The sequence below is a fragment of the Thermothelomyces thermophilus genome, chromosome 1 (assembly GCF_000226095.1).
Source record: "Thermothelomyces thermophilus ATCC 42464 chromosome 1, complete sequence".
Classification (NCBI taxonomy): domain Eukaryota; kingdom Fungi; phylum Ascomycota; class Sordariomycetes; order Sordariales; family Chaetomiaceae; genus Thermothelomyces; species Thermothelomyces thermophilus.
In genome coordinates this window covers 799094-827018 of record NC_016472.1, presented here as the reverse complement: position 1 = coordinate 827018, position 27925 = coordinate 799094, and the positions used below count along the sequence as shown (strand labels likewise).

Genomic DNA, 27925 nt, shown 5'->3' with positions numbered 1-27925 from the left:
GACGCATAGAAAGCAAAAGTGCCATCCACCTCATTTCCTTCCTTCCTTCCTTCCCTCCCTCCTTCGTTTCTCATCCCCCAGAGGAGCGCCTCAGGTACGTAACAAGCCCTCCGATTATCAGTTTGTTTGTTGCCGAGCGGAGGCGAGCCCTACCAGGCAACCAACTCACCAAGAGGCTTGTCTTACCTGCGCGCACACAGGCAAGCACCCGGCCCGAAACCGTGACTGCACCGAGCGCGCGCGCACACCACGGTTCCAGCCGCTTAGTACTCGGCCTCGCCCTCGTCGAACTCGGCCGAGTCGGCAGCGACCTCCTCGTAGTCCTTCTCGAGAGCGGCCAGGTCCTCGCGGGCCTCGCTGAACTCGCCCTCCTCCATGCCCTCGCCGACATACCAGTGGACGAAGGCGCGCTTGCTGTACATGAGGTCGAACTTGTAGTCGAGGCGCGACCAGGCCTCGGCGATGGCGGTGGTGTTGGACAGCATGGAGACGGAGCGGTCGACGGAGGCGAGACCACCGTCCTCGGGGGCGGCGGGCACGGCGACGGGCTTCTGGTAGTTGATGCCGATCTTGAAGCCGGTCGGGCACCACTCGACCAGGTTGAACGAGGCCTTGGACTTGAGCTGGGCGACGGCGGCGGAGCAGTCGCGGTGCACGACGTCGCCGCGGTACAGGAGAGCGACGGCCATGTACTTGCCCTTGCGGGGGTCGCAGACAACCATCTGGTTGTTGGGCTCGAAGCCTTGGGAAGGGAAAGAGTCAGCGCAACTGCGGTAACATGGTCCGCGCACGCGTAAGACGCCCGCGGGGGGGGGGGGGACTTACACTGGAAGGTCAGGTCCGAGACCTTGAAGCTCTCGTGAGCGCTCTTGGCGGCCGAAATGACGGGGGCGTAGCTGATCAACGGGTAGTGGATACGCGGGTACGGGACCAGGTTGGTCTGGAACTCGTTCAGGTCGACGTTGAGGGCACCGTCGAAGCGCAGGGAAGAGGTGATGGAAGAGACGACCTGGGCAATCAGGCGGTTGAGGTGCTCGTAGCTCGGCCGAGGAATGTCCAGATTCCGGCGGCAGATGTCGAAAACGGCCTCGTTGTCAACCAGGAAGGTGCAGTCCGAGTTCTCGATGGTGCTGTGGGTGGAAAGGACAGCGTTGTAGGGCTCGACGACGGCAGAGGAGAGGCGCGGCGACGGGTAGACGGTGAACTCCAGCTTGCACTTCTTGCCATAGTCGGTCGACAGGCGCTCGAGGAGGAGGGCACCAAAACCGGAGCCGGTACCACCGCCAAACGAGTGGAAGACCAGGAAACCCTGGAGAGACTGGCAGTTGTCTAATCGATCGGGTCAGCTCTGCGCCCACCAGCTCCCGAGTCATGCGGAGAGCATACCAGCAACGCGGCGGATGCGGTCGATGACGTTGTCAATCATCTCCTTGCCGATGGTGTAGTGGCCACGGGCGTAGTTGTTGGCAGCATCCTCCTTGCCGCTGATCAGGAGCTCGGGGTGGAAGAGCTGGCGGTAGGTGCCGGTGCGGATCTCGTCGATAGGAGAGGGGTCGAGGTCGACAAAGATGGACCGGGGGACATATTTTCCATTGCTCGTCTCGGTGAAGAAGGTCTCAAACGAGCCGCCCTCGGCGAGGTCCTTGGCATTGGGATCCGGGCGGCCGTCCGCTGCGAGACCATGCTCAAGAAGGTACCTGGAACCATCGGTCAGGCCAAGGTCGCGAGAGCAGGAAACATAACGAGAAGCGGCGGTGAGGACCTACAGCTCCCAAGCACTGTGACCCAGCTGGGCGCCAGCCTGGCCCAGGTGAACGTGAAGAATCTAGTTGGGCGTAAAAAAAAAAACACGTCAGAATCCGGATCATGTGTTTCGCGCCGTGACGGTGCTCAGCGAGCTCTAGAACCCTTCGTGCCGAGGTCCATTAAGCTTATCGCCGTTGCGCAAGGCCGTCGACCGACCCAGGGAAATCGGATCCCGCCAACCGGCCGTGAAAGGCAGAGAGGGTCGGTGGTGAAACGTCGTTGGCGTCGGTCGAGTTGCCGTGGACACAGACGGCGATGCTATCTTCTCGGCAATTTTTACAGGGCTCAGAGGAAGGACCGGAGCAGATCGTCCGGGGGGGAGGGGGGCTCCGATAGGACGGCCATGCGGGCGCATCAAAGGGTGGGGTTTTGGGGGGAGTAATCTTACCTCGCCTCTCATCTTGACGGTGTCGACAGGTCGGTATTAGGTAGAGGTGCCGGTGGAATGTAGAACTGAAGCGGAGTCGAGCAGCAGTAGGCGCACAGCGCGGATGCGGAGAGAACAAAAGGAAAGGGTCGGTGCCAGTGCGGAGAGAGGTCCCTACTTTGGAAGATTGGTGGGGCAGACTTTCTTGACCGCTGCTGTGAACAAGTCTGCGGCCGGCCAATCGTGTCACGGATTCGCCAGTCTTCAAGGCACGGTCCATCCCGACGAAATATCAACACCATCACAACAATCAGCCCAAACATCACCATTTTGTGGTCTGGTATTTTAGAAGTCAAGATTAGGATCTAATAAAGATGTTACTTATATTTTTACTGTACACGGTAGTAGTAACTTTTTTGGTTGCACTCTCATTTTGATGCATATCTGGGAGCCAGAGCAAGCGATTTGAGTTTGTTGATCGCCAGAGGGATGTTGTCGATCCCACGGCTGCGGCAGCGCAATCATTTTTTTTTCTGCTCTTGGAGAAATTGTTTTGGGCCAAGTGCATGTTGCTAGGCGAACACCAAAGGTTCTAGCAGGGAAAAGGAGGCGAGCGAGACAGCGAGCTGATGAAGTGCAAAAAGAAGACGAGAGGAGTAAAATTTCATAGAGAACCTTTGCTTCGAAAATCCTTGCTTTAGTAGAAATTTACGGGTTCGGATCGGCTCTGCGATGCGGCACAACCATACTCAGTTAGAGCGCGATCCTGAGGCCAATGGCGAGCTTATTAGGTGTTTACACGAGAGCTCAGTAATGTCGAGGTGAGCGTATCGTAAATAAAGGACAAACGCCTTCACTCCGCTGCTGCTTTTGGAATGATGGTTTGGAAGAAGTATACTAAGTATGGAAGAATTGCCAATCCCTGCCGATGAGCCCTTAACGACTGCTCTGTTTCGGTTAGCCCTGCCGGCCTCTTATCATCGCTCTGAGGTCAAGGGAGTGTCGCGGCCTGGACTTTAGACTCGCTAATCCAACATCTTTGCCTGTCTGTGCATCGTCGACAGATGCGTTTTCGCTACAGAATGTGGGCGGAGGCAGAGGAACCACCGGCCACTTATCAGCCGTCGTCTTGACCTTTGCGAAAGCAACAGCAGTGTGGCCCATTCGTTCTACGATTGCAGAGGATTGACGAGGCCACGGCCAGGGAGTCACTCCTGGCTCTCCATCTTCATTCAATGGCACTCCCTGCTGGATCAGGGTCTACCTCCGTAGTGTAGACCCTGTGTGAGTAACACTGAACCCCTGCGGTAAGTGGGTGTCACTGTTTATAGATACGAGACAGTTTGACGTTCTGTCTCACTGTCATCTACACTAGTGTGGACACAACATAGACGCACACGTGGAGATGCGCACGTGGAGGCGCGCCCGACAATGCGGATATGCAGAGGGTGGCCGGCAGACGCGGCGTCATAGGTATCCAATGGCAGAACACGTCGCAGATGTTGTACAACGCCAAGGCAGTCGTTTCTTCCATGGCAGATCAACAGGGGTATCTCATTCAGCAACGTCACGGCTAGAGCCAAACACAGGATTTCGCTCTTGTATGTCGAGCTCTCAGAAGCGCTACAGAGATAGGAACACACTGTGGTACAAGCTCCTCCCTTCATGATGCCATTAGAAATAACAACCGTGCAGATGCTCCATTCCGCGGGGAAGAACACCTCTTCATCCAACCATCAAAGACCAGCTAACCAGCCAGCCAAAAAACGAAGCACGGGGGAAAAAAAATAAGAAGACACGGCCGATGCTTAAAGAGCAAGGACGGCCATGGCGACACCGCCAAACAGGGCAAAGGAGCCAGCGGCGAGCGAGGGAACGCCGTTGGTGGCAATGGTGCTGGTCGAGCTCGTGGTCGAGGTGGGGTTCGCGACGATGACGCTGCTGGTAATGGTGGTCAGGGGAGGAGCAGAAGTCGTGAACGAGGTGTTGGTACGGATGGTGGAGGAGACCAAGGTGGACGAGGGGACCGTGAGGCTGGTGCTCGTCACGGTTGAGCTGTGGGTCTTGGTCTTGGACTGGGTGGTCGAGCTCGTGGCCTCGGCATCAGACGTGGTCGAAGTAGCAGTGCTGGCATGGCCGGTGCTCGAGCTGGTGGCGCTGCTGCTGCTAGCGGTGGTGCTGGTGCTGATGACCGTGGCAGAGCTGTTGCTGCTGCTGCCCCCGTTGCTGTCGTCGCCACTGACAATCTTGAAGGGGAAGCCGTACTGGAAGATGCTGGGGTCGGACTCGAGGGTGACGATGATGCCGTAGGTGGCCAGGTCGCCCAGCGTGGAAGGCACGCTCCAGCTGTAGGTGCCAGTCGAGGCATCGACACCCTCTGCAGAGTTCAAATCTCGTCAGCCCAACGATGTACTTCCAAGAGAGGAACGTACAAACGTTGTCTTACCAGCAATGGTATCAACCACGGTCAGAGTCTGGGGCGAGGCTCCACCGAGCAGGGCAATCTTGATGTCGCCAGGGTAGGCTTCACTGGGCAGCCACACGATGTCGTACGTTGATCCAGCGGGGACCTTCTCGCCCTCGGCGGGCTTCGTGATGGGATCGAAGCCCTCGGTGGGGTCCTGGGCCACAACGGCGGATGCAAGGGCGAGAAAGGCGGTGATTGAGAAACGCATCTTGTTTCTTCCTTTCTTCTTTTCCTTTTTTTTCTTTGTTCTTTTTTTTCTTCTTCTTTATTATCGGTCGACGTTACACGACAACCGTGATTTATAAAACGAATGAGCGAGGGAAGGTCGAGAAATGAGCGACTTGAATCTGGCTTGAAAGGAGCGACAGGTTTTTAAAAAGAATGTGTTGCGGCTGAACTGAATCACTACCACGATTGATAGGAAGATGCGCGCTGAAGGAAACGAAAAGAGGAGACGAGAGGGAAGAAGGAATGGGGGACGGCTTAGTTTTCAGTGCGCCCAAGTGCACTCATACCTTGGATAGCATTGCTGCTGCGCCTTGGGCCTGAGATGACACACGGGTCGAATCAAGCCGGTTGTCTCCCAGACCTCGACCTTACTTGCTCGTAACGCTGCCTTCGCGCGCCAACACGCCGCGCTCATTGGCCGAGGCTTCAGCCGAAAACGTCGTTTACCCCTGCATTTCACTAGCGACACCAATTTCTCCTCATTCCTGCAATAACGGCCAGGAAGGTGGGTCACCTCTGGTAAGGCAGGCGCGGTTGAGGAAATACCCTGAACACTGCCAGGGGTAACAGCCAATCAGGGAAGAATAAACTGATTAACGTTATTCTTAGAGCGTTGGAAGATCCGCCTCAATCGGGCGTGCACTGCGCTTCATATTGTTCCAGCTTACACAGGGAACAGTGAAACACCATGAAAATAACACACTCAGATGTTAGGCATGCAAACGATACTATAATATGATGATAGGCTGAAGCAGAGAGTTTTTGAGTACTTTTTCGTTGGCTCCATTCATATTTGGCCCGCTTGAGGGAACCAAGCCCACTCGTGGAGAATCCTTCAGCCTCAAAGCGTTCTAGTGTAGCGTGCCCTGCCAGGCAATGCCACCCACCTGCACACCTGCACATTCAAACCGGCTCTGTTGGCACCTCCGGCATAGGCAATAATAAGAGGTCGTGCGACCAACGGTCAAGGTTTTCTCGCCCTCGACTTGTGTCAGCACCGAAATGATGCAGAGCAGTGGTAAACAGCCGTCGGAATCTGTCGTCTCGCGATTTTCTCTCCCGAGCCGAGTGTCGCAATTCGCGCTCCAGGCAATTTCCCTGGAGGGCCATGCACCCACGCACAAGTTCTTTGCAGCCGTCTCTCCGGCCACTCACTGACTGCAGAGGCAACCAACGGCATAACAGACCCCACGGCCCCCATTGTTCCTCGGGGTTGGATCTCACTTCGCTTCTTGTGCCGACCGGCACTACGGCCCTACTCGGTACGGAGTACCGCAGGCTTCAACCGACGTCGGTGCCTGATGATTGGATCACGTCAGCAGCGGCTTCATTCGTCCAAGATAGAGCTGCTACCCATTCGGAAAAATCAATGCAGGGCTGCGGAGCTCGACATCCAGGCTCTTGGTCCGCCACCAGCCCGCCCGCCTTGCACCAAGCGGTCCCCATGCAGACCTTGCTGCCGTCTCGGCCTGCTTGGCGCGACGCCTGGTTGAGAGCTAGCTGATGAGGGAACAAAGCCATGATTATGTAAGCAGCCACTGGACACTACTGACATCGAGCTTGGGCACCATTGACACCGACTTGCACAGTTCTTGAATTCCGAATGGTGGCTTCACTTACACGTGTAAACACACGTGTCGAACAACATCATCAGCTTGTATTTTATTTCTTTCTTTTCTTCTTTTCCTGGTATTCGTATATTCGTTTTAATCACTTAGTTTACTCTCTCTCTGAAGCTGTAGAAGGTTATGCCGGAAAGAGCCATCCATTTCACCCCATTTAGACATAGCGAGCAATTGCACACGAGAAAACAACGGCAAACGGCCCCGGACGATGGGCTCTGTCTTCTCTCGTCCCGCGGCGGCTGCCGCAACGCCCACGGTGCTTCCGACTCTGACCATCCGCAACCTCACCGTCACTCCGCTAGAGCTGAGGCTGGTCGAGCACCTGAAGTCAGTCCATCATCATCACCCGCACCTCCACAAGCCCAACGGCCTCGTCAAGACCTCGTCACGCTCAAGCAACCCAGAGCAGTCGCACGAACAACCGGATGCGCCATTACCGTCGACGGCAACGCCCGTCAGCGGCACCATTGAGCCCTTCTCGGAGTGCCGCACCGCAGTTTACGCCCCGGATGCGGCCCGTCATGAGCAGCTGCGGCTGACCTTCGAAGACCCCGCCACCGGACACCGCTACAGCGCCGACATCCCAGGCTCGTCGCGGCGGAGCATAGTCCTCAAGGCGCACCACCCCGCCGGTGCCGGGGACGGCGAGACCAAGGAGTTCACGGCCATCTACCTGCCCGAGCACGCCTACCTCGCCCTCTTCAGCTCGGCCAACCTCTCCTCCTGGATGTCCACCCTGGACCCGGCCCTGCCCCTGTCCGCCCTCTCCATCCCGGGCACCCACAACTCGCCCACCTGCTACGTCGCCCTCCCCTCGGTCCGCTGCCAGGCCGTCTCCGTCCTCGACCAGCTCAACAACGGCGTGCGCTTCCTCGACGTGCGCGTCTCCTGCCCGCCCTACCGCGCCAGCACCGTATCCGCACCCTCCAATTCTTCCCCAAAGGGAGGGGAAGAAGAAGAAGGAGAAGAAGAGCAGGAGGGAGGAGGAGAAGGCACGCGCGTGCCGGAGCTCGCCCTGGTGCACTCGGCCTTCCCCGTGTCCCTGACGGGACCCAAGTACCTCTCGGGGCTGCTGGCGACCGTGTACGACTTCCTGGCCGCGCACCCGACCGAGACGGTGCTGCTGTCGCTCAAGCGCGAGGGCACCGGCCGGGGCAGCGACGCCGACCTGGCGCGGATCCTGCACCGGCACTACGTGCGCCCGCGCCGGGACCGGTGGTACACGGCCCCGCGCGTGCCCACGCTGGCCCAGTGCCGCGGCCGCGTCGTGCTCGTCCGCCGCTTCGGCCTCGGCCGCTCCCCCGCCGCCGTCCCCGCCTCCGAGGCCGGCATCGACGGGTCCGCCTGGCCCGACAACGTGGCCGACGGCACCTGCGGCAGCGGCACCATCCGCATCCAGGACTACTACGGCGTCGGCAGCGGCAGCGACATCCAGAAGAAGCTGCGCTATGCCCAGGAGGGGCTGGCGAGGGCTGCCGCGCAGGCGCAGGCGGTCGTGGCCGAGGTGCGCTCCTCCTCCTCCTCCTCCTCTTCTTCTTCTTCCGCGGCGGCAGCCGCGACGACGCCTCTACCACCACCGCCGCCGCTGTTTATCAACTTTTTGAGCGCGAGCAACTTCTTCAATGCCAGTTGCTGGCCGGAACGGATCGCTTTCAAGATCAACCCTTCCATGATCGAGTATCTGTGCATGAAGCACGGTACCGAAGGGAAAGGGTCTGGAGAGTTTGGCGCCGGAGACGCAGTTACGGGCATCGTCGTGACAGACTGGGTTGGGCACCGCGGAGACTGGGACCTCCTGCGATGCATCGTGGGGTGGAACGCCAGGTTACAGCTGCGGCAGTAGGGTGCTCAGTTGTTCCAGGTGCTGCATCACTTCACTATCACAAGGCACTGGAGAGATTGTGGCGCAGCGAGAGACTAATTTGCGTTTCTTTTACAGAGACCATATACACTGAAATCTACTTAGATATAGACTAATGTGTATTTAAACCGTACCAACAGTCAGGATAGAGGAAGGAGACCTAGACTGATAGCCAGTTAGTATAGCTTTCAACTCGCGACTTGAGACACAAACGGTTCCGACACCTCGTCAGTTCCCCAAGGTGAAAGTTTGTCTCCTCACGATGAACTCGGAGTCTAAAAAGCAGGTAGGAAAGGGATCATCAGGGAGGTATGTGAGCAAGTTAAAAAGGGGGAACTCACGCTTACTCCGAATGAGCACCTCTTCTCTAGTTCCTATGGCATACAAATTACCTATCCCACGGATGAGTTAGCGCTGCTTCTAGCGCGTCGCGGTGGAAAAAATCATTGTGAAGGAAGTTCAAGTTCAGGCTGCGATTCAAGTCAGCTGCTGTCTGAAACTCAGTGCCGGAAAGGTCGGAAAACATACCTCATTAAATCAGATTTTGGAGATTGTTCATTTCCGCCCAAAAGGGCGGATCAAACAGTGTGAATAACCGATCATCATTTTGAAATGTGTGTCATGAACAAGACAGCTAGAAGAGCGTATTACCTATCGACAGACTGTTAGTCAGGACCCTGTCCCATAATGCAGACATCAACGTTGGTTGACGAGGGCACAATCAGTTGACGAGTTCTCAACAAGAATTCCTCCCCGAGACCCCTCACAGGGTGTACAGCCCTGCTTTTGACGAAGGGAAACAGAGAGGCTTCGTTTATGTCCGCCCGTTCGTTCAAAGTTTCGTCATGGTGCCGGAAGGTGCAAGGGGAAGCTTGAGCATACCTACGGTGACTTGTTAGCACGCTGATACGAACGAGAGCAACAAGACGACCAAGGTGAGAGAGTCCAAATCAGACAAGGCTGAAACTATTTGGTTCCACATCGTGTATTCGGCATGAGGAATTCCCTATAATTGAAGTTTGATCATCACTTGAAAGGGTGGGGGAAAAGAAAAAAAAGCTAACCAACCTTGTAAGTATTTGAAGAGAAATAGTCAATCAACAAAAGAAAACTGTCTAAGGGCAAGGCACCAAATGTCGGTCGACACTAAATCGAGCGTTAGCCGAGAGCTCCAGGAATACCAAGGCCCAAGGAGTCGCTCCAAGATGTGCTCTCAGGGTAATTCTAGAGATATGAAATAATCCCACGGGCTAGTCGAGGTTCGATTGCTATCATCAAAGAGCTGTGCAGGGGGGAGGAATGGTTGCTCACCTTGTCGACCGACGAAGTGTTGGGGTGTGTTGGAGGAATTGGGAAAAGCTGTGGAAAGCTTGGGAAAAATTGGAGCATAAAAAAGCTCTGGTGCTGTGGGGTTCGATAAGATAGAGAGTGTGAGAGAGGGCCGCACAAAAACAACGCTAACCGCTTTTGGGAAGCCAAAGAAGGGTGCGGATTACGTCCGGCTTGCGAAGTTCCCCTTGTTGGCGATAATCTTATCGATAGGAGCTCGGGCTCGATAACATCCCGGCCACTTCCGCCCCCGGCTGCCTCCCCCTCCTTCCTTCTCGACCTTCACGAAAACTATTACATAGTACTCCGTATGCACTTTACATCTCCCGCTTGGTGCCCTCAGGCATTGAAAGCCCCGACGGATCGCCAAAACAGCGAAACATCACCATGTCACCCCTCGGGGGCGTCTGGGCCCCCGTGGCCCTGCGCGTGCTGCGCAAGCACTTGGTCAGCAACGCGCGGATGGCCACCAAGATGCTGCGCTCCAAGCTATCCGCCGCCACGCGCCCTCTGAACGCCCAACTGCAGCCCGTCGCCGTCCGAACCGGAAACGCCCGTCAGCCCGTTCACCCGGCCGCATGGTTGCGCCAGCAGAAGCGCGCCGGCGCCGGCAGGTGGTTCTCGTCCGCCAACCTCCCCGCAGCCGCCGCCCGTCGCTTCCTCAGCTCCTCCCACGGCCCCGCCGGTCCAAAGCCCGCCTTCCGCTTCGAGCGCTTCAAGCTCCCGACGTCGACCGTCTCCCGCGCCGTTAATCAGCTCACCGGGCGCGCCCCCTTCGCCTCCACCCTCCGCCCCAACCTCACCGGAGGCACCCTCGGCCGCACCGCGGGCGGCTACGGCATCCCCGGCTCGGGCCGCGTCGGCGGCGTCCGCTACTTCAGCCACACCCCCGCCGCCCCGGCCCAGGTCGTCCAGAACGTCAGCCAGGCGATGCGCGCCTTCTGGCTCTCGGGCCAGCGCGCCCGCTTCGACGGCGTCGGTCCCCGCGGCGAGAAGCGGTACCGCGCAGTCAGCGCTACCCAGGAGGAGGCCCGCGTCATGATGGCCAAGGCGATGCTGGCGCACCGGCACGCCCCCGGCGCGTTTGTCGACTTCAAGATCAGCCCCACCATCACCGCGCTGAGCCCGCTCGGCGCGATGCTGCCGTTTGCGGGTGGAAAGGAGCGGGCCGCCGCCGCCACCGCCGCCGCGACGCTCCATGCCGAGGGCTTCCTGGACGTGCTCGCGGTCGACTTTGCGCGCGCGCTGCAGGACCTGGCCGCCATCATGACGGACCTCAAGCGCCTCGCCGGGCTCGGAGACCTGCCCGTGTACCTGGAGAAGGACGGCGTGCTGAGGGTGCGCTTCCCCGGCCTGGACGCCGAGGCGGTTGAGAGGCTGTGCGACGACGTCGGCGTCAGGCGGGGCGTGGTCGGGCAGGATCCGGACTTGGACTCCAGCCCGGCCGTCGACGTCGCCCTGCGCTTCCCCTTCGCGCCCGACGCCGTCTGCGACCGCACCGTCACCTCGCCCGGCGGCTCCCTCCGGTCCCGCCGATCCGGGTCCTCGTCGTCCTCGGACGTCGAGGACGCGTTCATCGTTCAAGAGTACGAGGATAACCCCTGGCGCCTCTCCGTGGTGTCGGAACTGGAGGGATACGAAAGCATGTCGTCGCCGTCGCCCGTCTTGAGCCGCTCGGGCGAGCACTACTCAGACGACTTCGAAGGGTTAGAGGGTATATACCGGTTCTTAGAGGAGTGCGATAGGGCTCGAGGACGTTTCCGGTGATGCTGGAGATGCTCTGGCGGAAAATTGGCGTTGCGAGATGGGGTTATGGGGTTAGGTCTCAGGACTGGTATGGAAAGGGGACCGTCACTCTTTTTCTCTCTCTCTCCTATGTATTATTTTTCCTCTTTCTTCCCCGTATCTGCAGATATGTACTGTACGTTGGACATATAGCGGTATCCGCCGGTTGTTCAGGGCTATCAGTGCCCAGCAGCTCGCTATAAGGCGATGTCATGTGCGACAAACAGAGTGCAATTTCGATCGATTCTTCCGAGTTCGACTTAGTAGTATCAAATCGTAGCTGAGAGAGATACAGAATAAAACATGTTTGCGATTGAAGTCTATCAGGCGGCGGTGGCGGTGGCGGTGGTGATGATAGTGGTATCGGGGTCTGGAGGAGGGAAGCGGGAGGGGTTCACGCCGATGGCCTCCTTGTTGCTAGCCGAGGGACTGGTGACAGGAACTGGTTGCTGGTCTGGACTGGGTTGTGACTGCAGCCGTGGGCTGTGCGTCGGGATGGAGTCGTCGGCATTATTGAGAGCTTGGACCTCGCGCCGGCAGGTTTCTCTCCTGTTCCGCTGGGTGTGCGGTCTCGCTCATGGCTGGAGCGACTCCAGCCATGTTTTTCGCGGGACGTGGCCGGAGGGGAGGAAGACGACGGCGCGGGAGAACGGGAGACGACCGCATTCTTATCCGGTTTATCCCCCGTGCACTCCCCTGCGGCAGGCGCCGCTGGCGAGCAACGGGGATGTCGTTGGTGGTTGATCTCGACGACGTACGCGTCCTTGTTCCTGCTAACGATAGACGATACCCAGGCTGCAAAGACCAATGGTTTGTTCTGCGGTGAGCTCGCGCGGGATACCAGCAATGTCAAGCCACACGGGCAGCTCATCAACAGGGACGAGGGGGACCATTGGCCCAAGAATGGTGTAAACCCTGCCATCGGCCGCTGTCTGTTTGCCGCCCGGCATGGCAATGAAGAAGCCGATATTATTATTATGACGACACATGCTTCAGGCGGGTAGGTAGCGACGTTTTGAACAAGTAGTTCTCTCGTTTGGGCTGATTGTGGGAGTGAGACCAAAGAGGGGGGGGAGAAGGGCAAATGGGAGTCTTCTAACATCCCCGTGTCGTGCTGTATCCTCCGACAACCAAGATTGTCTTCTCATCCCACACCTGGGGTTCAATCAACACACGGCGCGTAGCTTTTCTCAAACAGGACACAGCCGCCGGTGCCATGCGGACAAACAGGTTGAGACCTCCTGTCTGGGCAGCTGGATCCTGCCGTCTCTCGACCTTCGCCTCTCCCAACCAGCAGTGTAAAAAGGGCGGGAGGGGGGGGGGGGGGGGGAGGAATCAGGGCAACTACCTCCTCTCCACCCTGATCCTTACTTCCGAGCCGTCGACACAATACCCAAACTGTCTCGGTCCGTCCCTCAGCTCCACCTCACGCTTCACCCACCTGCCCCTCCTCGTCCCCAACCCGGACGGCAGCTCCCCTCCCTCCCCTTGGGTCCTCTCCCACTCCGCCTCGAGATCCTCCTCCTCCTGTTCGCCCTCGCTCGTCGCGCCCTCCCGGTCCTCGTCGAACCCGCCTACGGGATCCCACTCGCCCGTCTCCCACACCAACCTCAAACCCAACGGCTTCAGCCCGAACAGCCTCCCAACCAAGCCCTTGACGGCATAGATATCCAACGATCTCGGCACCTCCACGACGGCCACCCTCTTCTCCTCTTTCTCCTCCTTCCCGTCTCCCCTCTCCGGCCCCTCCGCTGCTCGACCACCAGGAGGGGAACACAGATAAAACTCCGCCCTGATCAGCCTCGCTTCCAAGAATCCGGGATCCAGCGCGTCGCGCCCGGTCCGCCGCACGACCGCGGGCTCGCCGTAGGTCTCGCAGAGCTCGGCCCACCGGCGATGGCGGCGCAGCACGGCGGCCTCGCCGCTCTCGGGGACGGAGGCGAGCTGGCGGGCGATGCGCGAGAGGTAGAACATCTCGGCGTCGGCGCGGTCGGCCGGGGTGATGGTGCTGAAGTTGAGGATCCGCAGGGAGGGGAGGCGGGCGAGGGTGAGCATGTAGGCCTCTTCTGTCTTCTTGGCCCCCGGGGCGGTGGCGGATGTGATGCGCTGGGTTGCGGGGGAGAGGGCTGAGTTCTCTTCTGGTAATGCGGCGGCCGTTTCGTCCATGTCTGGGTCCGAGTAGAGCGGGTCGTGTGTTATCCGGAGGGAGGTGAGGCCCGGGAAGGCGGAGGGGAGGGCGTCGATGAAGGACCAGGACGTTATCAAGTTGTAGGAGAGGTCGAGATGGTGTAACTGGGCCCCGAACACCGGCGCCGGGGTAGAAGGCGGGCTGATGGTGGAGATGCGGTTGCCCTTGAGGAGGAGGTTGCGGAGCGTGGAGATGGAGGCGAGCGGAGCGAGTTCGGAGAGAGAGGTGAAGTCGTTGAATTCCAGGTGCAGGGAGGTGAGGGTAGTGGTGAATGGCGCCGGCGGGATAGGCGCGAGGGCCGTAAGCTGGTTGGAGCCGGCGTGGAGGGTGGTGAGTGACGGGAACTTGGACGCGATGTGGCATATCTCGTGCCATGAGAGAAGGGTGTCCTCCAGGGCGAGCTCCGTAACTCCGTGGAAGGCATCGCCGGCTGCTTCCAGAACGTCGTCGTCGAGCACGTCCCGGAACCGGTTCCCACTGGCAATCATGTTAGCGTCCTTCGAAAGCGAGCTTCTTTTTTTTTTTTTTTTTTTTTTTTTTTTTTTTTTTTGGTGGTAGAACTAGGAGGAATTACTGTCAAACGCACTTGACCCTCAAGCTCCGTAGTTGTTTGAGCTCGGCGCAGATGTCCACGACGGGACCGAAACGCTCAAACAGGTTCCTGCTCAGGTCCAGCTCCTTCACCTTTGGACAGACCTGGGCGATGGACTGGTGGCCGTCCTTGGCCTCGGGGTCCGTCGCGTGGGCCACTTGCAGGCCATCGAGGATGACGAATTGCAGTTCGTGTAGCTGGGCCTGCTGGCGACGGATCTTGTCGAAACCGACCTCCTCGGCGACCTTGCCCGAGAACTTGATCTGTCTCGCCGGGGCCTGATCCTCTGCCGGGCCGCCGGCGTATTTGTGTTGCAAGGCAGAGAGGAAGGTTTGAGGGGGATCCGCCGCACGCGTAGGGCGCACGAAAGACGCAGCATTGGGGGACTTGGATGTGCCTGGGGAGAAGAACAAGAAGGATTGATTAGACGGCCGAGACTGTAGTGGAGGGGGGGTTCGGTGTGAAGCAGGCGGAACAAACAGGAAAAATACCGGACGCCCTTGTGCTGGCCGTCGTGTTTGCCGCGCGAAGGGTCGTCCCATTCAACGCCGAGCCATGAGCCCGTCGTCCCCGCGACCTCGCCGATGTATCTCACCGTGCAGAGCGCGCCGTCATAGGAGCGGCGTTCGCCGATCCGAGGGGTGAGGGGCATTTGGTTTTTTTTTTTTTTTTTGTTTTTTCTTTTTTTTTTGGGGTGGGGGGGGGGGGGAAGGAGAAGGGGAGATGCAGCGATCAGTTTCAGGATCCGCCGCTTGCAGTTTTGTCAGAGCGGCTGCAATAGCTTCCTAAGGTAACTACTAATTATCTTACTGGGGCAGGTAGGTTGTGTATTTTCCCGGTTTTAGGCATGTAAAGCTCGAAAATGAAATGCTTGGTCCCGTTCTTCGCTCACTCACTGCAGGGTCAGGCAGCAAAGCCGCCGCACTCCACACCCACTCTACGACCATGCAGACCGCTTACGGCAGGCACCATTCTGTTCTACTTACCAACATGGCCAGGCCACAAACAAAAACCGCACTCGAGATTTTACGGAAACCTGAATTAAATATTCAAAATTGACGTCCCATCGAGGATATAAAACAGATATAAAACAATAATGCATAAAAAAGGGAAAAGGATAATAAAAAAAAGATAAATATATTAAACATGCCATACGTCTAAATAATTACAGCTTCCCCTTTGCCGGAGCCTGGCACTTGATCAGCGCGCGGCCGTTGCTCAGGCAGACCTTGCCGCCCTCGACCTTGACCTCGAACCTGACCTCCTCCCACTCGCCCTGCTTCTGCCCCGTCCGCCAGGCGGACGCGACCAGCCTGTCGCCCGGGCGGACGGGGCTGGCGAAGCGGGCCTGGTACTCCTTGAGGTTGGCCGGGTCGCTGCCGCCGAGGTGCTTCAGCAGGCCGTGGGCGGCCCAGTTCCACGAGAAGAGGCCGTGGATGATGACGCCGCCGAAGCCCATCTTGCGGCCGGGGTCCGGGTGGGCGTGCAGCGGGTTGTAGTCGCCGTTGAGGCGGTACAGCAGCGCCGTCTCGGGGGTCGTCTGGTAGGAGAAGACCACGTCCGGGGCGCGGTCCCTCGGCGGCGGGTAGTTGACCGTGGCCGGGCCCTTGGGCCCGCCCCAGTTGCCCTGCGCGACGAAGAAGGACGACGAGACGACGCGCGTGTAGACGTCGCCCGTCGACGCCTCGACCAGGTCGCTCTGCGTCTCCACCACCGTGCCCGGCCGGCCCTTGTCGTACACCCCCAGCACCTTGGTGCGGATCTCAAACTTCTTGCCCGCCGACGACGGCGGCAGCGGCTTGAACGACTGCAGCAGCCGCTGCCCGTCCACCACCCGCGCCGGGTCGAACTCGGGCACGCCGGGGATCGGGACCGCCTTCTGCGCCGCGTAGAAGTCGACTACCTCCTGCGTCGTTCCCTTGAAGGCTGTTTGGATGGTTGTCCGTCAGTGGTTCGTGACGAAACTGAGAGAAGCTTGGTGACGTACTGAGGATGACGGGGTAGGTAGGGAACACGGAGAAGTTGGGATCGAGTTCCTGAACAAGGTCAGCTCAGCATACTGTCGAGCGCTGGCAGCGTGGGACTGCGGATGCTCATACGTAGAGGAAGTGAAGTTCGTCCGCAGTGGCGCCAATCGAGTTGGCAAAGAGGAGGGCATCCCGCTTGGTCCAGCTGACCTCCTTTGGAGGATACTCAAAACCAACGCCAGGTCCGGGCATCTTGGGGGAATCAGATCTGTGATTGTCTGAATCGAGTAGCAAAGAGTCAATTGAGCCAAACCAATTGCCAGGTATTCTCAAGTCAGCCAAAAGAGTCTTGACGGGGGGCTCTTAGAGTAGGGTGCTTGAAACATCTATATATACCTATACCTGGCCTGCTCTGCACCAGCCGAGCACGTTGCTTACTATGCACCTTCTCCCCCCACCAACCCCATGGATGGCTCTAGCTCTGAGCTGCGGGGAGCATCCGACGCCGAAGCCGCCAGCCGAGGTCCGTCTGCACCCCGGACTGACAAGACGGGAGACCCTTGTCTTGGCCCCGCCCTTAGCCTGACCTTTTCCACCCTCACCAATTGTCTTTGTTCCAATACTAGTACACCCGTACATACACAGTAGTAGGAGTGTACGGAATAATTCTCCGAGCTGGTGTTCAACTTCCTGTTAACAGAAGCCGCACCTGTCGTTTTGGGCCTCGAACACGCGTAGGTCTGCTAAAAGTGCATGATATGGTCATGAATAGTGGAGAAGTGCCCATTCGCCCCCCTCCCCCCCCTTTAGGCTTCTTGATGTCATCTTGGTATCTCCTGAGGCCTCGGCATTCCAGTTCGTTAGGCCCAACCCTAACCCTTGTTCATCAAGTCGGCCGGCCCCCCGCCGGCCCGGGGGGGGGGGAGGGGGGCAGTCCGGGAGATGGTAGAGTTGCTTCCTGGGCTCAACGCTGACAGCAGCCTTCTACAGGCGGAGCTTTCCTAGGCAGAAATTGGTCCCACGAGCATCGTCTGGGAGACAATACGCTGGTCACTAAACCGGCTTCTTGTATTTCTTCACCCTAGCTCGATGTTGTTCGCCATGGTTCACACCTCCCTGCCGCGCCGCCGTCAACCAACGCTTCTCCTTGTGCTTGCCGCTGCCGCCCTTTAGCCCGCCGGGGGGCTGCCTGCCCACGACTGCCTTGCCCTTCCCCTGCTCAGCCGGGAACCCCGATTCGGATTCCGCAGCCTTCTTCTCCTTCATGTCCTTCACCCGCTCGTTGATCCTCTGTTGGTACGCCCGCTTCTGTGCCTCTTTCGCCAAGCTGTTCCCCGGCCCCTTAAGCTTGGGGGTGACCGGCGACTTCGCAGCGAGCGCCGCGGGGCCGATCGCGCCGCTCATGACGAGGGGAGGAGGCGACTGCGGTTGGCGGCGGCGGTACCGGGCAAAACTGCGGGCGAGGTGACGGGGAATCGGCTTGGTTGTGTCGTGGACAAAGTCGTCGAAGCCGAGTGGGTCCGTCAGCATGTCGTGCACCCGCTGGTCGTGGTATTCCATTTGCGCGACCGGTTTGGGACGCGGGGCTGCGGCGGCGGCTGAGCCCGCTGCCTTGCTGCTCTCGGACTGCGCCGACTTGCGGTTCTCCGCTTCTACTTTGGCGCCGCCCACCGGCTTCACGATCCTCACCTTCTTGGCCGCCCTCTCCTCAGCCGTGGCCCCGGCCGTCTCCTCATCCAAGGCCCGCTTCTTGGTGCTCTTGTTCCCATCAGTGCCGCCCCTGCCGTTGGGCAGCGGGACCGCCAGCTTCCTGCCCACGGCGGGCGGAACAGTCTCGACTTCCTCCTTTTTCGCGGCTGGGAGATTCTCGGGACCGACATCCTCCGCAGGGCCTTCGGCTGGTGTGTCCCGCTTCCGCTTCCGCTTCTCGCCGGCCGTTTTGGTCTTCTCCGGTTGGTTCGCAGCAACGACGGCGGCCTGTTCGGAGACCGGGGAGTGATGGCGCAGAGCAGAGACGGAGGCAGAGGTGAGCACGAGGCCGGAATCCTCATCTGAGGAAGACTCGTCGGCTTGAATGTCGCGGAGGCGCTTGATAAAATCCATCTGGAAAAATGGCCTTCGTGTGCGCCTCCACAATTGCCGTCGGAGTAGAAATAGATTGAGGGCGCGCTCAAGATTGCGATGGCGCCTGTATAGGGGCGCAAGCTTGCTGAGGTGCCGGAGAAGGGCCCGCGAGTGGGTGGCGTCGCCGAGCTTGGGCTTCCGCAGCGGAGATGCGAAGGGCCGACAATTGGATGGAGGTTGTGATTGTGAGGGCGTGGAATACCTGTCGGGAATTACGATCTTCGATTCGACTTCTGGCGAAGTCGAGTTTCGAAGTGCTCGCCGACGATGCTCGAGGAAGAGCTGGAAAGCGGAGGATGCAGACAGTGCTGCTGCCCTCTTTTTATGCCTTGCGCCTGCCATGCGCGCTGCGCCAGTTACGCTGGCGCTGCTATTGTTCTGAGCCATTTTGGGGGTGAATACTCAGGCAGCCAGTAGAGAGCGAGCGAACCTATCACCAAGGACGAGATAAAAACCACAGGGAAACTGGTGAAAAGAGGATGAGAATAGGGCATTCAAACCAGGAAACAAACCATTGAGCTTGTGCCCAGATATAATACGAAGAAGATCTCAAAGTGAGGCTGCCGCACACGCAGGGGGGCGGCTATGTCCTTCAATTCAAGGATCCTCAACCTCAGCCAGCGAGGTTGATGATGTTCACCAAAGCAGCCTCAAAAGAACAAAGGTCGAATTTTTTTGGAGTTTTTCGGTTATCTTTGGCCCGGCTCTTGGCGCTGCCCTGATCCTGGCTTCCCTTCATTTCTCTTCCCCGCCATCAGGAACACACAGTGTTTGCTCTACCCACTCGTCATTTTTACACAGTACCGCACCTGCATAAAGGGCTTCCACTCATTGGCAGGCTAAGAATCCATACACTTGCTTACAAACATATGTAAATCCCCACACCAGATGAACCACGACGTCCAACTTGTTTGCCCAGGTAATCGCTGCTCTGTAGACGAACTAAAGGAGCTTTGCTCGAATGACGCTAGACAACCGGTGGAACGTGTTTGGTTGATTTCTTTTGCCCGACTTGACGGTGACCTCATGGCTTGATCCCATTCCAGCACAACCTATTATTTATGGTCGCATCGTAACCCGCAAGGTCGCGATATCAAACACTTGGCCCGGCTGGCAAACACATTGCATATGGCAACCCTACCAACTTTTGAGATCCGGTACTTGGAATATGGGAGAAGAAATATATGGCCCGAGTTACTGTATTATTTTCTGTCGGTCCAGTTGAGAGATGCCGGGTGCAGAGCGCTCTGAGTGCTGCACGCCCCCGGAGATAACAATAAAGGACCACCGAATGAACCGTCGAGCCTTCTCCAGAATCCGAGATCAGATAGCTCTATGGCAGCCTCGGAATGCTAATAATGGGGCGGCAGTGAAGGCCAAGCATCTGATTGTTATCCCAAAATGGACCAGCCTATCTTTAGCCCTCCGAGTCATGTCTCTCTTTGTTTGTCTCCAGACCACCAGTCCCAAGCAGACAAGTCCCATCTGCTCATCTCATACAACGAAACACATATCAGTCTCTTTACCTGTCCCGCTACTTACCTCATCCAGCTCGTCAACATGCCTCGGATCAATGGACAAGAGGTCGGCACCACCGGCCACGGTTTGATGGGTACGCACCAGCCGCAGCACCCATCCCCTTGGCTTTCAAGTATCCGAGAACGACCGGAACCGACCAATCTGCTGCAGGCCATATCCGACGCCCGGATCCGATCCCTCATGAGCGGGCCTTCGAGATGATGCGCACCGCGCTCGCAAAGGGCATGAACTTCTGGAACGGAGGCGAGTTCTACGGGACGCCCGAGAACAACGCCATGACCCTCCGACCCTCCTGGACGCCTACTTGGCCAAGTACCCAGAGGACGCCGACAAGGTAGTCCTCAGCATAAAGGGCTGCTATGGCCCCAACGGACCTTGACGGCTCTGCCGAGGGCGTCCGGCGCTCCATTGACAACGTACTCAGGCAACTCAACGGCCATAAGAAGCTCGATGTGTTCGAGTGCGCCCGCCGCGATCCCAAGGTGCCCATGGATGGTTACCTTTCGTACCATGCAGGAGTACATTGACAAGGGCCTCCTAGGCGGCATCTCGCTTAGCGGAAGTCGCCGCCTCGACCATCCACGAGGCCGTCAAGCATGCCAAGATCGTGGCCGTCGAGGCCGAGCTGAGCATCTTCTGCCCAGAAGTCCTGACCAACGGGGTAGCCTGCCGCGTGCGCGCAGTAGTATAGTCAGTTCCTGAGCTTGTCTCAATTTTTAAAGATGAAATTGCCCAAAGCGTATAATGAAAGATAGACCATCAGTCGGATGTGATGTTATTAGTCCACAGTGAGCCCCAGAGAGGCGCTTAAGCATTGCAGAATTCATGAAGAGTCATTCATCACGAGCCAGGAACAGCAGAAGAAAAGATTAATTTCATGGAGGCAACTTACGCATTTCGCATCAAATACCCAAACCGCCTCTTGGAAGGGCCGGGCGGCCGATGGCAGGAGCCATGTCTGTTCACAGCCTGCACAGCTTGTTCGTAAATGTGAGCGAAAAGAATTGGTCAGGGCAGGGCAGGGAGCTCTGGCCCCTGGGCGGCAGATATTTTAATGGTGAACTTACGTAATCCAGCAATGAAAGGGTTAGGGTTCGGTAAAGCGCACACACTATGCTTTGCGCCCCTGAACGGCACTGTTTACTTTGGAGGATCCGTAATACACTGAGTCTATCTCCAGCCCGGCTAACAGGCTCGCATCCGCAGTATTACGACGTAGGTATTATATTTCATTTCTGACAGATAACCTCCCCCCAATCCTGGGCTTCCATCATCACACATCCTCGTTCATCAGACCCAACAAAACAACGCAACGCAACGCACGCCCCCTCACACACCCCCTCCGTCACCACCGCCCACCGCCTCCAGCCTGTTGATTAGCTTCTTGACGCTGGTCCACTCCTCGTTCTTCAACCCTTCCTTCCCGCCCAGGTCCGGCCCGACCTCGAACACGGTGACGGCGCCGTCGATGCCGCCCGTGGCCAGCCTCTTGCCCTCGCTGGGCTCCCAGGCGAGCTTGTTGAGGCTCTTGCTCAGCATCGTGCGCCCGTCCTTCCTCGGGCTGGGGGAGATGCGCGAGACGGGCTCCTCCGTCTCGACCGTGATGTCCCAGAGCTCCAGCCAGCCGGCGCCGTCCACCAGGCCGAACACGCCGGGCTTGACCGGCGACCAGGCCGCGTCGTAGACGACGTCCTCGCGCACAATGTCCAGCAGCGGCGCGACGGCCGGCTCCAGCAGTCCCGTGCCGGCGCCGGCGCCGGCGCCGGTGGTGCCGAGGCCCGCCGCGCCCAGCGCCGCGCCCAGCGCGCCCCCCGCACCGGCAACGCTGCCTCCGCCGGCCGCTCCGCCGGCCGCCACCGTGCCGCCGACCCCCGCCGACGTGGCCGCGGGCGCGCGCACCTTCCACAGCTTGACGCTCCAGTCGAGGCTGGCGGACAGGACGAGGTCGCCCAGGTCGACGGGCCCGCGGGCCGGGTGGAACGAGACGGACATGACGGGCGCTGCGTGGCCGCGGTAGCTGACGCGGGTGTCGACGCCGGCCTTGGCGCCGGCGCGGTCGTACCGGTGGCACGGGTAGATCGGCCCTTCCTCGGACCCGACGAGGAAGAAGGTCGGGTCGGCCTGCGGGAAGGCGATGCACGTCGGCGCCAGGTCCTCCGTCTTGGACGGGAGCGGGGCGACCAGGGTCAGCGACTCCTGCGGCTGCGCCAGCATGTCGACGCTCCAGCCGCAGACGGCGCCGTCGGTCGAGGCCGAGATGATGTTGTTTGCGTTTTGCGTGCCGACGATGTCGATGCAGTAGACCGGGTGCGTGTGCCCGTTGCCCGTGAGGGGCGTCTTCTGCACGGGCGCCGCGCGCGCGCGCGTGTCCCAGAGGAGGACCTGCCCGCTGTAGGCACCGCCGACGATGAGGTTCGGGTGGAAGGGGGAGAACTTGGCGGTGAGGATGTCGGACTGCGCGTGGAAGACGAATTCGGGCCGGTCGTGGAGGTGCAGGTTCCAGACCTGCACGATGCCGTCCGGGTCGTGCGGTGCGGTGGGGTTCTTGGTGTAGGAGGCGAGGAGGAGTTCGGGAAACCGGGGTGAGAAATCGACGGCGCTGACCATGCGTTTCTTGGACCACCGATCGTCGTAGAACTGCGCGATTTCTCTGATCTTTCGCCGGCCTTTCCCTCCCGTATTGCCGCTCTGTTCGTCGTCGTCGTCGACATCGTGCACCTGGAGGGTGTAGTCGGTGAGGATGTCGTATTCTTGATCCAGGGCCTTTTCGATGACCTTGGTCGACCGGTCGATAAAGTCCATGAATTCCTCCGACTGCGTGACCGCCCTCAGCTCGTCCTCGGTCAGAGTCCGGGCCGGGAAGTTGGCCGCGGCCGACGGTTTCAGGACGCCATCCGTTACGAGCTCCTTGGCCGCCTTGAGCTCTTCCTCGATCTCCTTCCGTATGTTCTCTCGCAGCTCTTCCTCCCGATCCCGCTCTCGCCTGCTCAGGCGCTTGCTCGGCGACGCCGCGACTGCTGCCTCCTCGCCTTCTGAGTCGGAAAAGGCGCGCGACCGCCTCGGGGACGTCCACTCCTCGGTTGTTTGCACTCCTTTACTGTACGAGTAGACCTCCTTTACCGGCGACGGGGGGCATTCGTAGACCGTCTTGGACGGTACCGCAGACAGCACCTGGGGCTGGGGAGTCACCACTTGCCCGCTTGCTGGGCCAGCGAATTCAGACACATTCTCGCTCTCGCCTGCGCTGAGGACGCTGTTTGGCCGGCTGCCGAAGCGGCCGGGGGAGTTGGCGCCCGTCGAGACGGACACAGGCCTGCTCTCGCGAACGAGGCTGTCGATTAGGGATTCGATCTCGCGCCGGTTGTCTGCTCGGCCCGGGGTTGGCGATATTATCTGGCTGTCTGTCAGCCCAATGTAAAACGAGGGGGGAAGACACAAGAAGCAAGGCTGACCTCGCTTGGGGTGATGCTTGAGCGGTTGGCCTGGCTCGCGCGAAGCTCCCTCTGGCGCTTGAGCTCTGCGAGCTTCGCCTTCTTCGCAAGGATCTCATCTCGACGGTGCTGCATGGTGCCGGGCGGCCGGGCCCATCCGAGGGCTCAACCGATAAAGTGGAAGATGCCAATCGAGGGTCGGGTCTGGGCTCCTTGGGTGGCTTCGCAGCGCCTTTTTAAACTTCGATCGCGTTGGATGTTCAACGCTTCGTTTGCCGCAGGTCGGAGGAGGGTTTTCGAGGTCTCGGGTGTTCCGTGCAGCAGTGTTCGTGAAAAAAGCGTATATCCTGAAAAGAAGACTTCAGGATACAATCTACACCAATTTGGCTCGTTCTTTCTCAGTCTGCCCCTACCGCCTGTTCCAAATGCGCGTCGCGATCTGCAAGACTCGACAGGGGTAATTGGTCGCTGAAGTGCATGCACGAAGCTGTGTATGTATGTATTGTCATTACGGAATATGGGAAAGTTGAGCACGAATTGTTTACACCACTCAACTGCAGTGAGTCTCGTCACCTGACTGGAGGCTCGGCAAGGTTTCCTTATTACGGAGTAATTACGGATTACTACCCAGGGAAAGCTCCCACCAGCCGGTGATGCCACTCCCGGCCAAGTTGGAAAGTGGGTCCAGGGCGCGAGAATTTCCGAGCTCCCAAAACTTGAACCGCGCAACCCACCGAACCGGACCCGAAGCATCGACGACGACAAGCCACGGGACCCAATTGACCCATCAATTGACGGCCTCAGCCTCCGACGAGCCCAGAATCCCCAAATAGAAAGCGCATCCAGCCGCGGGACACCGGTATCATCAGTCGCAATGTCGTCAAAGGCAGGAGTCAACGTGAGTACTACGACCGCACCGACACATCCGCAGACCAAACCTTGGGCCTCTCCCGCGATCGTCCTCGGATATGACTAGCAGCGCGAGCTCTGTTGATGCGCACCCCCGGGGTTCAGAATCTCGGGGAAGGTTGATCAAGGGAAGGAGGATCGCGGGTGAGGCTTGGGGGGGGGAGGGTGTGGGAGTTCTGAAGAGGAAGAAGAGGAAGAAGAAGACGGGGATTGCGGGACATACTGCCCAGCGCCTCGGACGTTTGTCGCGGGATCAGGTTCACTGACAAGGCCTTGCCCGCGCAGGTTCTCCGGTATTCCGTCCTCGGCCTGGGCGTCGTGTACGGTTTCTACCACCAGCGGAGCATCAACGCGGCGCAGAAGGCGGCCGCGGCGCAACGCGAGTATGAGCACCAGCAGGAGCTGATCAACAAGGCCAAGGAGGCCTACGCCAAGACGAAGCAAACCTCCTCCTCCCCGAACCCGGCGCAATCGTCAGGCCGTGAGTGTACCCGCTGGAGCATTATCTCTCGTTAACGGAGTTGTCCTGACATAACCTCCGCAGTGAACCAAGACCTCAACTCGCCCAACTTTGACCTCGAAGCCTTCATCGAGGGCCTGCTGAAGCAAAAATAACCGGAGGCGCAGTATAAAGGCTGGTGGGGGGAGAGCCAACGAACTGAGGCCAAATGAGGGGAGGGGAACGGGCGGGACCCAACTCGACACACAGCGCCGGAGGAACGAAGTGCTGGAGTGGGCCAACGAACGTAAGCCCGGGGAATGATAGAATAGGGGGCGAGCGGTTGAGGTGAACATGCGCTGGCGTCGGCAAACAGGGCGGTCGGTCGGTCACACTCGAGGGACGCGAGAGGCGGCCACGCAACCGGAGCAGGCATGGTGTATTACTTGCGTACACTTGGCAACCACGGCATAGAGATTTCCTTTTTTTTTTCCCCATCTAGGCTCATGTCAAGGCTGTACATGTGTAAATTACTAAATTCATATATACACGTGTTGGCATGATTCGGGGGGCTCGTTCATCACAGCCGCGCTAGGCTTCTCTCTCCCCGATCTCATACACCACCCCTGCGCATTGAAGCCTGCCGTGTCCGGCACCATAGATGAGATCCTTGTCAAGATAGATAGACCGCCATGAGCGCATACTCCACAGCCCCGTAGAGAATGGGGCACAGCGTACGCCGCTTCTTCAGTGCCGGCCACTGTCCGTCCAAAACCTACCTAGGCTCTTTTACGGAGGGGTGAGATGGGTAAGGGGGGAATAGCTGGGGTTGGGTGCTGTGACGGAGGCACGAACGAGTGTTTTCACAGATTTGCGTTTCCCACCAAGCGCAACTTAGGTGAGCCAGGTCGGTCTGTGGCCGGTCTGTGGCCAGCTCGTACATACCATGTTGATGGATCCTTGATCATCTGCTCGGGCCGACTGAGAGACAGCATTGCTTACAAGTGTTTGTGTTTATGACTGAGAGACAGCATTGCTTACAAGTGTTTGTGTTTATCGTAACTGTTACTTCACTCACCATACCAAGACAATAATACTACTCCAAGGCATGAAAATCAAGACAGCATACATGTTCAACTTTGTTTTGTTTGTGTATCAACGACTAATACCTCCCCAAGGCCCTTGCCCAATCCCGTGGTATCCTCCTTCCATTCCCTAATACCTTCCGCGCTAAAAGCACCGCAGAGAAGAAAGCAACTCCCGCCTCAGAGCTGGCCCGGTTCTTTCGCAATGAGAATCCGCTCCATGGAACCCCTTTCCGGGACCATGGGTGTAGGTAGAGTGCGATGAGACGAAGCTTGTGTGTGATTCTCATCCCTCTCGTGCGGGTGTTGCAAAACGAATCCGGCTCATAATACGATTAAACAACAAATGTAGAGAAGCGCAAAGGGGACTGAATGTGCTGTTTCCGTTATGTCGCGTGAACTTTATGGTTTTGTGGTCTAGTAAGAAGGAATTAAGCCCCCGGTCGCGCGGTTTGCTGGGGCGGATTCTCCGTTGTCGTTGTTCGGCGGCTAGTGAAGGCTGTTGAACGGGCTTCGGGAACAGGAGGGTAAACACCGACTCTGGTAAAGGTGTTCAGGACGTTCGAGTACCTAATCGAGGGTCGTGAGCTTGAACCTGTCATCGCCGATGTCTGAGCCGGCGCCGGCCTGTGCCCAGACTGCAGAGCCTGCCGGATCATGTCGTGCAAAAAGTCGGGGATCTCCTCCCAGTGGCCCGCCCTGGCAGCAGCTACCATGCGTGGCGGAAAGATGTCGTCGGCCGTCAGTGTGTTGTGAGACCCAGGAAACCGGGCGATTTGATCTGCCACGTGAGGCAGCTCCCCGGATTCTATGGCGTGTTTAAGCCAGTTCTCCCACTCCTCGTCGAGCGGCATCGTGTTATCCCCCGACATGTTCCGCATGGCGACCCGCTGCCGAAGCCGCTCATTCAAGGCAACCCCGACGCTTTCGAGTTCCCCGTCGCTCTCCTCCTCTCCCCCATCCTCTCCCTCCTCCTCTTCCTCCTCCTCTTCTTCTTCCTCCTCCTCCTCCTCTTCCTCTTCCTCGTCCTTCTCTTCCTCGTCCTCTCCTGCTTCTTCCGCTCTTCCCCCGACTTCGACTTGGTTATCCGTCTCCTGGGATTGGGCATGCAGAAGCGATTGCGCACAGTACGGGTCGGTGGGGTCGGCGTAGTTAGGGAACCCGTCGGCCGTGGTGTCTCGAATCTTGATTCCCTGATCTCGCTCAAATCGTTCTTTGGCCCATTTTGTTCCCTCCCACTTTGTCAGAGACGAGATTTCGGCAGGAGTTAGCCGCAAGCCGTCAAAGGCGCGGAAGAGGCGGCGATGCCACGGCCACCTGCTAAGGCGGATGCGGTGAATCCGGTTGTTGTAGTCGAGACCCGGGTACTTTGCTTCGGGCGTGTCCAGGTGGCCATAGAACGAGTGTGTTTCTTGCCGGACCTCGAGAATTAGATATCGCTGGAGTAGTGCGTGGAAGTTTTGGGGGTCAGATGGCCGAGGTTTCGGAAACATATACTCGTAGACGAGCGTCTCTACGGGGCGGCCTTTCATTTTGGGTGATGGGGTGTGCCTTGGTCAGCAACGGATAAAGTGAGTTGGTTCAGGTGTTGCGAGGAAAGCTTGGTGGTTTGGTGGTGCAACGAAGTGCTGTCCGCTCGGCGCGGTTTCAGTTGTTCCTGTCGTCGCGCTCGGCGGCGCAGAATAGGCACGGTTCTTGCAGGGCTGAGGTTGAGGTTGAGGAGCGAGGAACCGTACGGGTGAGATGGGGAGATTTGGGGTCCACGGACCCGGCGGACTGCGGAGGTCTTTAATGTAAGGCAGGTGGCTCCGGGTCTTGGCCTGTGGCTCGGTGCTGGGGTTGGGTCCCAGGGGGCGGTTGTCGGGTCGCGGCGGGGAGAAGGGGGGGGGGTGGTCTGGGTCAGGAAGCAAGTGAGTGGTCGGGACGAAGCAACAACTGAGAGGGGATCTCTAAAAGTGGCATGAACTGGGTCCGACCCAGCTGGCCTGGAGAGAACGAGCGGGCCCAGTAAATTACGGGTGCCGCGTTGCGCTAAATTGCCACGATAGGGAGGCGCAACCCGATGAACCGCCCCTGTCAGTGTAGTGGAGAAGTTGCGGGATGATGAGATCAGTGGTCAGGAACACGCCTGAAAAAGACGTGCTCAGGTGACAGACAAGGTCGGAGTCGGGCTTGATCTAGCT

The 27925-nt window shown here is 58.6% G+C and overlaps 11 protein-coding genes across 11 annotated transcripts; 4 read left to right on the top strand and 7 right to left on the bottom strand.

The window, feature by feature from the left end:
• Positions 1 to 42: 42 nt before the first annotated feature.
• MYCTH_2294321 (uncharacterized protein) lies at positions 43 to 2344 on the bottom strand. The gene is made up of 6 exons (XM_003658445.1): positions 2195 to 2344; positions 1767 to 1825; positions 1387 to 1697; positions 826 to 1329; positions 170 to 742; positions 43 to 108 (listed from the first exon to the last, which is right to left on the bottom strand). Exons 1-5 carry the CDS (start codon positions 2204 to 2206, stop codon positions 264 to 266), a joined length of 1365 nt encoding a protein of 454 aa, XP_003658493.1. The 5' UTR covers positions 2207 to 2344; the 3' UTR covers positions 43 to 108; positions 170 to 263.
• A 1359-nt stretch (positions 2345 to 3703) lies between these two features.
• Positions 3704 to 5060, bottom strand: MYCTH_2313305 (uncharacterized protein). The gene is made up of 2 exons (XM_003658444.1): positions 4620 to 5060; positions 3704 to 4550 (listed from the first exon to the last, which is right to left on the bottom strand). Exons 1-2 carry the CDS (start codon positions 4846 to 4848, stop codon positions 3982 to 3984), a joined length of 798 nt encoding a protein of 265 aa, XP_003658492.1. The 5' UTR covers positions 4849 to 5060; the 3' UTR covers positions 3704 to 3981.
• A 1392-nt stretch (positions 5061 to 6452) lies between these two features.
• On the top strand, positions 6453 to 9550 carry MYCTH_2294314 (uncharacterized protein). The gene is made up of 4 exons (XM_003658443.1): positions 6453 to 8519; positions 8696 to 8824; positions 8883 to 9005; positions 9423 to 9550. The coding sequence occupies exon 1, from the start codon at positions 6702 to 6704 to the stop codon at positions 8334 to 8336; it is 1635 nt and encodes a 544-aa protein (XP_003658491.1). The 5' UTR covers positions 6453 to 6701; the 3' UTR covers positions 8337 to 8519; positions 8696 to 8824; positions 8883 to 9005; positions 9423 to 9550.
• A 443-nt stretch (positions 9551 to 9993) lies between these two features.
• Positions 9994 to 12311, top strand: MYCTH_2313303 (uncharacterized protein). The gene has a single exon (XM_003658442.1). It carries the CDS (start codon positions 10071 to 10073, stop codon positions 11448 to 11450), a length of 1380 nt encoding a protein of 459 aa, XP_003658490.1. The 5' UTR covers positions 9994 to 10070; the 3' UTR covers positions 11451 to 12311.
• A 478-nt stretch (positions 12312 to 12789) lies between these two features.
• Positions 12790 to 14921, bottom strand: MYCTH_2294310 (uncharacterized protein). The gene is made up of 3 exons (XM_003658441.1): positions 14729 to 14921; positions 14243 to 14645; positions 12790 to 14133 (listed from the first exon to the last, which is right to left on the bottom strand). The coding sequence occupies exons 1-3, from the start codon at positions 14898 to 14900 to the stop codon at positions 12813 to 12815; spliced, it is 1896 nt and encodes a 631-aa protein (XP_003658489.1). The 5' UTR covers positions 14901 to 14921; the 3' UTR covers positions 12790 to 12812.
• Positions 14922 to 15350: 429 nt separating this feature from the next.
• On the bottom strand, positions 15351 to 16674 carry MYCTH_2294309 (uncharacterized protein). The gene is made up of 3 exons (XM_003658440.1): positions 16348 to 16674; positions 16236 to 16284; positions 15351 to 16174 (listed from the first exon to the last, which is right to left on the bottom strand). The coding sequence occupies exons 1-3, from the start codon at positions 16465 to 16467 to the stop codon at positions 15414 to 15416; spliced, it is 930 nt and encodes a 309-aa protein (XP_003658488.1). The 5' UTR covers positions 16468 to 16674; the 3' UTR covers positions 15351 to 15413.
• Positions 16675 to 17120: 446 nt separating this feature from the next.
• MYCTH_2294307 (uncharacterized protein) lies at positions 17121 to 19014 on the bottom strand. Its single transcript, XM_003658439.1, has one exon. The coding sequence runs from the start codon at positions 18724 to 18726 to the stop codon at positions 17269 to 17271; it is 1458 nt and encodes a 485-aa protein (XP_003658487.1). The 5' UTR covers positions 18727 to 19014; the 3' UTR covers positions 17121 to 17268.
• An 885-nt stretch (positions 19015 to 19899) lies between these two features.
• On the top strand, positions 19900 to 20569 carry MYCTH_2106095 (uncharacterized protein; the record flags this gene model as incomplete). The annotated part of the gene is made up of 4 exons (XM_003658438.1): positions 19900 to 19951; positions 20029 to 20212; positions 20303 to 20373; positions 20436 to 20569. The coding sequence occupies 4 exons, from the start codon at positions 19900 to 19902 to the stop codon at positions 20567 to 20569; spliced, it is 441 nt and encodes a 146-aa protein (XP_003658486.1).
• Positions 20570 to 21702: 1133 nt separating this feature from the next.
• Positions 21703 to 23786, bottom strand: MYCTH_2074571 (uncharacterized protein; the record flags this gene model as incomplete). The annotated part of the gene is made up of 2 exons (XM_003658437.1): positions 23331 to 23786; positions 21703 to 23271 (listed from the first exon to the last, which is right to left on the bottom strand). Coding segments are annotated over exons 1-2 (1683 nt in total), but the record flags the coding sequence as incomplete, so codon positions are not given.
• Positions 23787 to 24040: 254 nt separating this feature from the next.
• Positions 24041 to 25183, top strand: MYCTH_2313301 (uncharacterized protein). The gene is made up of 3 exons (XM_003658436.1): positions 24041 to 24207; positions 24504 to 24699; positions 24763 to 25183. Exons 1-3 carry the CDS (start codon positions 24184 to 24186, stop codon positions 24831 to 24833), a joined length of 291 nt encoding a protein of 96 aa, XP_003658484.1. The 5' UTR covers positions 24041 to 24183; the 3' UTR covers positions 24834 to 25183.
• A 907-nt stretch (positions 25184 to 26090) lies between these two features.
• On the bottom strand, positions 26091 to 27402 carry MYCTH_2294303 (uncharacterized protein). The gene has a single exon (XM_003658435.1). It carries the CDS (start codon positions 27272 to 27274, stop codon positions 26174 to 26176), a length of 1101 nt encoding a protein of 366 aa, XP_003658483.1. The 5' UTR covers positions 27275 to 27402; the 3' UTR covers positions 26091 to 26173.
• Between the last annotated feature and the right edge of the window lie 523 nt (positions 27403 to 27925).